Below are 7,175 nucleotides of genomic sequence, written 5' to 3' on the forward strand. Positions count from 1 at the left end.
GTTTCAGGATGATTGTGCATATGCAAGCACTCGGAGTATTCGAGAAACGGGTGCTGAGGACCACCTTTTGGCGGTGTACAAAAGACGGTGTGTAGCGGCGAACAATGAACCACGAGCAAGCCCAGCTCTACGGCGAACCCAGTATCCAGAAGGTAGCTAAAGCTGGAAGGGTACGATGGGCAGGGCATGTTGCAAGAATTTCGTACAACTACCCTGCAAAGATGGTTTTCGCTACCGATCCAGCAGATACGAGATGGCATGGAGCACAGCGAGCGACTTGGCGACTTGGCGAGCGTGGGGCGCATTCGAGGCTGGAGAGATGCGGTATCGAACCGTGAGTTAACGTCGTTGCCGACCGGACTTTGTGAATTTCCATCGACGTTCCCATCGGTGTCAGCATTTTGGAGTTGGCAACATCGAGGCGCATTAGCAGAACCAGGCGAACGATATCGAGGGCGATCATCTAACCTGTACCTACCGAGCCAGTGCAGACTTAGCATACTTGTAATGTAGTTAAGTTAAGGATAATAAATCAGTTGGTTGTGGACAGTGAAGGTAGTGAGACGTTTAATTTTTTTTAAACAGAACTCCGTGTTCTCAAATTATTAACTCGTGTATTGTGGCGTCAAATTGTTGACTCAGTGGTTTCTGTTTAGATGTAAGCTAAATAAATAAATGAATGTGCTTATGCATATTGCATATTAGTGGTAGAGTTTTGTGTAGAAATTAGAGTCTGTAGGTCGGCTATCTGAATCGCTCGAAAAGGGTCTTATATTACATTTTCCTTGTGCTGAATTTGTTGAAAACATGGGCCAATCTGACCCTTATTTGGCCAAGTGTCACCCCCGATGGCGGTACTCACATCATAGTTTTCATTTGTTTTGTTCTCAATACTACGGCTTTTAAATTCTAACCAATTTTGTAATTTCGACCTTTTGTCCCTTCGACTTTTTGTCCTTTCGACATTTTGTCCCGTCGACCTTTTGTCCATTCGACCTTTTGTCCCGTCGACCTTTTGTCCCTTCGACCTTTTGTCCATTCGACCTTTTGTCCTTCGACCTTTTGTCTGTCGACCTTTTGTCCCTCGACCCTTTGTCATAGATTATCAGCAAGCTACCGGGGTGTTTTCATCACACCGCGCCGGTGGACGACATGCCTCATGCTGAGGCCCCAACAAATCAGTTTTTCACCACTTTAAATGTCATTGAATACTTACCCCTTTTGCATACACACTTAACCAGCATTTCGATTATTTCGGTATTTTGTTTACTGAGTTTCAACTGCAAAATTTCTTTTTTACTGAAATACTAGTTTTTTAATGGACTTCTAATGATTTTCAGTAATAAATTCCCGAGTTTCGGTAAAAAATTATGTTTATGACTCTGACGTTTGCTGATTTTTACTGAACAAATCATTAAATCCGTAAATTGCTGAACTGCACAAAAACTCGGTACAAATCAAAACAGCACCACCGTTGAAACATGAAATTTTACCGACTAGTCATTAGAAAAACACTAAACGCAATTGTAGAGCCCTTTGCTTTTGTTTATTTTGTTTTTTTTTACCACTTTGTAAAATATTTCGTCGGATGTAAGTCTTATTTTTCTAAAGTGCAAAACAATCGCTAACCAGTAAAAATAACTATAATTGCCATATTTTGCTTCGATTATAGTTTATGAGAGTCCTCTCGGCTGTGGTAGACAGCATCCGACGGGGATACGCAACTGGTCGCCATAAGCATCTCCATTCCATTGTTCGTCAGAGCATTATGGTACAGGGTGATTTTGAGCGCTTCCCACTCTGATTTGAAGGCGGCTTTGATATGTGGTATGGATACCGTTGATCCGGATATCTGGTGTTGCAAGGTTCCCCGTTAAACAGCGGTATTGTTCTCTCTTAGAACCTGTGTGTAGATGCTTCTCAGACCCTAGAATCTCAGACCGAAAACGTTCAAAAAGTATCACGACGCGGATGACCAATTCGATATCCAGCTGCAGCATTCGCGGCTTGAAGCGGAGTGTCAGCGGGAATGGAACCTTCGTCGTTACGAGCCCGGAAAATAACCAACTGATCCACCGATCACTATTATCGTTACCCTTGATCATGTCAGGACAGGGCGGATGTGTCTTGCCGTTTGTGTATAACCCGTAAATAACCCGTCCCGTTTCCTCATTGTTGAAGTAATGCCGTCTCATAGCGAACGACTGTGGGGTGAGGTATTTGCCGTTCTTGCGGAGGAGCCGCGCGCGGATCATTATCTTACTGTCTTGAATCTGTGTCAATTCGACCTTTTTCTGGGCAGAGATCAATATTAAAAAATAATAGTGACAAATGATTCCGACCAGAAAAGTAATATTCAGGATCGACAGAAACAACCAACTCTGCAATGTCTGTAAAATCTAGCAGAGTTTATCACAAAATCCCTGAAATTTACCCATAGTACTTAAATATTTTATGTTGATTAGGCACATTGATTAGATAAATATACTGTCCAATCTGTAAAATATTTCCCAAAAAATAAATTCTCATTTACTGACTAACTCAGTTATGTTCACATAAACAAACTACCTTCATTACCGATTGTAATGTTTATTTGACATTTCTCGTTTATGCTGACAACTCAGTAATGCAAAATATTGCTGTTGAAATTACTGGGCGATCCGTAGTCCAAAAACTCAGTAAAATTTTACCGACTCCGGTAAAATAAAGTAGCTGTGTACCTTACTCCAGCTTTGGAGCATTACATATCATACCTGAAACGATACAAAACATTATTATTATCACATAGAAAACACAATAATTAATGTAAACTACTTACCTTACAATCTTTCTGTAGATCAACAACATTTGTTTGTGTACAATGTATTGTTATTGACACTTCCAGAACAGTCAGGCAAGCAAACACTAGACACAATATCTTTAGTACAATAATAGAGCTTGCATACAATAGGTTAGACAGATAATAGTTGTATACAATTCTGCAACATTCCATAGGGTAGAGCTACTATAAATAAGACACCGTACTATGTAGAAAAAGTTAGTTCGTAATAAATCATCAAGTGGATCGGATCGTTTTCCTTATACCCCGGCCAGTTGGCCGGGTTCGGATTCCTTAATCCTGTAGCCTGTGTACCAGGCACTACTAAAGCGTTAATCTTTTATTCTTCTTCTTCTTCTTCTTCTTCTTGTCATTACATCCCCACACTGGGACAGAGCCGCCTCGCAGCTTAGTGTTCATTAGGCACTTCCACAGATATTAACTGCGAGGTTTCTAAGCCAAGTTACCATTTTTGCATTCGTATATCATGAGGCCAACACGATGATACTTTTATGCCCAGGGAAGTCGAGGCAATTTCCAATCCGAAAATTGGGAATTCGGAATCGGCATAGGGAATCGAACCCAGCCACTCTCAGCATGGTCTTGCTTTGTAGCCGCGCGTCTTACCGCACGGCTAAGGAGGGCCTCTTCCCCTAATCGTAGCGAAACAGGCAACCGATAGTTCGAATGTTGCGAGAAAATTTTACTTGAGTGCTGCTGATGCTGACAACGACGACTACACGAGACTCAACATCTTGAATGAAATGGTTCACGCAAGCGAGAAAGCAGCTTTCTTGTAATCAATCAAATAAACTTCGTAGCATCGGCTTTTTTTGTGAGTGTTATCACATTTGCAACCATACCGATTAACAAAGAGGAGCGATTCCAAGCAACAGCATCAAAATTTAAGAAAATTTTTAATTCATGATTTTCTATTGAGTTGAAACTTTGCACAGTTTTTCAATTTCATCTAAATCGTCATTTTTCGATATCAAATCTTCATATTGAGTCACGACTAACTTTTCAAAAGGGTGTATGTGAAAATGGTTCAAAAATATTTAAAAAGCTGCACAGCAAAAACGGAATGTTCGATTGTTATGATTTTTTCAGCAAAGTTAGACAACTAAATGGTGATTCTTAAGAAAATGTGCACAGTAAAAAAAATTTTTGCCTTTAAAAATATCATTTTGTCACAAAAACTCAAATATCTCAAAACCCTATCTTTTTCGAACGTAATTTTTTAGGGAAAACGGTCCATTATATTAGCTATCTACCATAAAAATTTGGTGATGGTAAACTAATAAACAAAAAAGTTATGACATTTCAAACATTTCACAATTTTCACATATAGAAAACAAAAAAAATTCCGTGTATTTTTTTTCAAGAATCACTGATTTGATGCTGATTTTATTGTTAAGGGCCTTGCGTGAGTTAAACAAGTTGTTTGTATGATATTCCTTATGTATTCATCGATATTATGTATATTATATGTATAAATATTATATGTATAAATAAATAAAAATGAATTAATATTATCCTAAGTATTAAATTAAATGTGGCAGTTACACAATGTTGTTATAGAAACTCTAAGAGTTTTGGGTTTGAATTTTGGTATGGGTTATGATATCATGAAAACAGTTTATTAATACTTATTTTTTATTTATTTTTATTCAAATTTTTTAAAATATCGAACACTTTTGAATTATTATCAGCACAGTTTGAGTATAGTTTTGCTTTAATTTTATTTTCCGACAATGGAATGAAACAGTGAAATTTTTGGGTTCCTTGGATCGTTTTCGCGTTATTAAATTGCTCGCTGAGCTCTGAAGCCTTTATTTCGTACTCTTCAGTAGTAGTAAAACAAAATGATAATTTGGTTAAATCTTTTTTTTTCTACGATTTGCCCAATCAAAAAGTTCTTTCGCAGTTTTAATTGGATGCTCACGTTCTTTGGCTAAACTTGCTCTTGTGGCCATGCGCTTTATTGTTCCTCCAATAGCATCACAAGGGCCTTTGCCATGTGATGTAGCAAAAAATGCCATTCTGCATCAATTCCGTACATTGATTTAAATTGACATAGGCTCGAAAAATTCTTACGGTTTTTGTACTGCGACGCTGCTCCATCAGACATGAAATATATCTTTTGACTTCTTTATGCTTATCAACGCGTAAAAAGTTAATCATTTTTCAATGAACAAGTTTACGGATACTGAATCGTGTCTTAAATCTTCGGAAATTATAATAAAACTTAAGTGTTCAATTTGCGTACTTCCATTAAAATAAATAACGAATGGATGAATTGTAGCTTGTTGTACGTTCCAGTGATGGGACTGCACTTCATCTTGCAATACAAAGCTGTAATTTTCAGAAAAATCACAAATGACTAAAAATTCACCATTTTGTAATGTATTTTTCGTATTTTTAAAAAGCTGGATTGTTCTTTTATAATGAAATCGTGAGGGATTAAACTTTCTAATTGCAAGCAAACATATGACACTATCTCTTGTACAGGTTTTACAAGTGTTTCTTGGTCTCTCCAAGCCGTGGTCACCCATTGCTCAAATGTGAACTTATCAATATATTTTCTTCAAACTCAGCGAATAAAGTATTTTCCAATGATGAAGAATCTGGACAATCCGAACAAGATCGTAGATAGCAATTTGATGTTGTATTTTCACACAAAAGACTACCAGTTAACATTTTAATATCCTTTGTTAAATTGATTCTTTTCAAACTATGTAAAATAAGATTAATATTCTCATGGGTTGTGCACACACACATTATGTGTTCCTGAATTGGAAAGAAGCTTACATTGCCTTGGCCGAAGGCTTGCAAATGAGGAAAACCTATTTTAATATTATCGTGAATTTCCTTGAAGCGTGTGTACGCTTCTTTCAAAGTCGTCATCATTAATCGTTTTTGGATTGCTTGGCGCTTTCCATCTTTTTTTACTGATACATAATCTTTTTGACCAGGCATAGCTCGACTTACTTCATCATCTTCAAAATATTGAACTACTATTTCTTTTGTCTCATCTGTTAATGCAGTACTAGACCTAGTATTTTTGGTTGAAAGACAGTTATTCTTCAATTGTTTTGCCTCTTTTACTGTATTTCTATTGGTTTTGAACTCATCAATGGCATCCTGAATAGACCACGAACTTGGCAGCATCGACAAAATCAATAATTTTTCTTTCCTTGTTGTGGCTGCATTCGAGAACCTTTCCTTCATATTTATAATTACCTCATCGTAGTCTGTATTTTCCACATCATCAGGTCCTAATTTGAAGAGGTTTCTTCGTACAGCTTCGTTTATTTCACGGTATTTTTCTCCGGGTAATAAACGTAGTCCATCTTACTCCATTTAATCAGGTCACTTTTATCCCAGCTATGCCCTCGTTAAAGCGTTCGATGTTGACCTTTTGGATACACTCATCTTCCGATTGATTTGTTGAAACAGATTTCGCTGATGGTACGGTGGCAAGGCTCTCAGCACTTAATACTTCTGGTAATTCCTCAGTTGCTGTCGTTTTCGAACTTCCTGCGCTCTGCTCAACCGATGATATACAGATTGCTCTTTTGTCAACGTTTAGACGGCAGGACGTGCAAATGCGTAAATTTGTATTCAATGTGGACATTGGAGCATAACCAGTCGCTTTCAGTTTATCTATGGTGCTTTCGGTGAGATTTCGTAACTCTTTTGAACACTTTTTCCATCAAACGGCCTACAACAGTTGAGAAAGCGGCTACTCATGTTGTTCGTAATATTTCAATAAACAAAATCACTTTTAAGTTTTTACTGACTAGTTTGGTGTCATTTGCTTGACTGAAGAAAAAATTACTATAAGATCTTTAACAACCTTAGTAGTAGTAATTTTTTGCTTTTTCGTGAGCATTGTCATGGTATGTACCTATCATGCATTTGTTGTTGTTGAAGATACCCGTTTCCTCCCGATCATAAAGTCTATTCTCTAAGAGGTATATTTTTGCAGGTAAACTATAGACGTACACGTGTATATAAATCTTTGATTTTGCAGCTTTTGTCTTAAAAATAACATTTCTGATATGTTTCTATCAACGTTATTATCAACAGGTTTCAACACTATTAAAAGAATTTTTCGCCAGTCACGTGCAATGAAAATTATGACACTATCAATACTTTTGATCACAACACTGGATCGTGTCTAAGTTTCTTATAGATGCTATGAATAATTAAATCAAAATATCATGAAAACAACTTGTTTAAATCACGTCCCTTAACAATAAAATCTGCATCAAACTGCAATTCTCGAAATAACTTACACAGACAAAAAATTTTTTACTAAATGTGAAAATTGTGAAATGTTTGAAATGTCATA

General features: G+C 37.0%; 1 protein-coding gene across 1 annotated transcript; it reads right to left on the bottom strand.

Moving 5' to 3' along the window:
* Window positions 1–1,595: 1,595 nt before the first annotated feature.
* On the bottom strand, window positions 1,596–2,504 carry LOC134203864 (ER membrane protein complex subunit 3-like). Its single transcript, XM_062678700.1, has one exon. The coding sequence runs from the start codon at window positions 2,253–2,255 to the stop codon at window positions 1,767–1,769; it is 489 nt and encodes a 162-aa protein (XP_062534684.1). The 5' UTR covers window positions 2,256–2,504; the 3' UTR covers window positions 1,596–1,766.
* Window positions 2,505–7,175: the final 4,671 nt, after the last annotated feature.

Source organism: Armigeres subalbatus, unplaced genomic scaffold (genome assembly GCF_024139115.2).
Source record: "Armigeres subalbatus isolate Guangzhou_Male unplaced genomic scaffold, GZ_Asu_2 Contig274, whole genome shotgun sequence".
Classification (NCBI taxonomy): Eukaryota; Metazoa; Arthropoda; class Insecta; order Diptera; family Culicidae; genus Armigeres; species Armigeres subalbatus.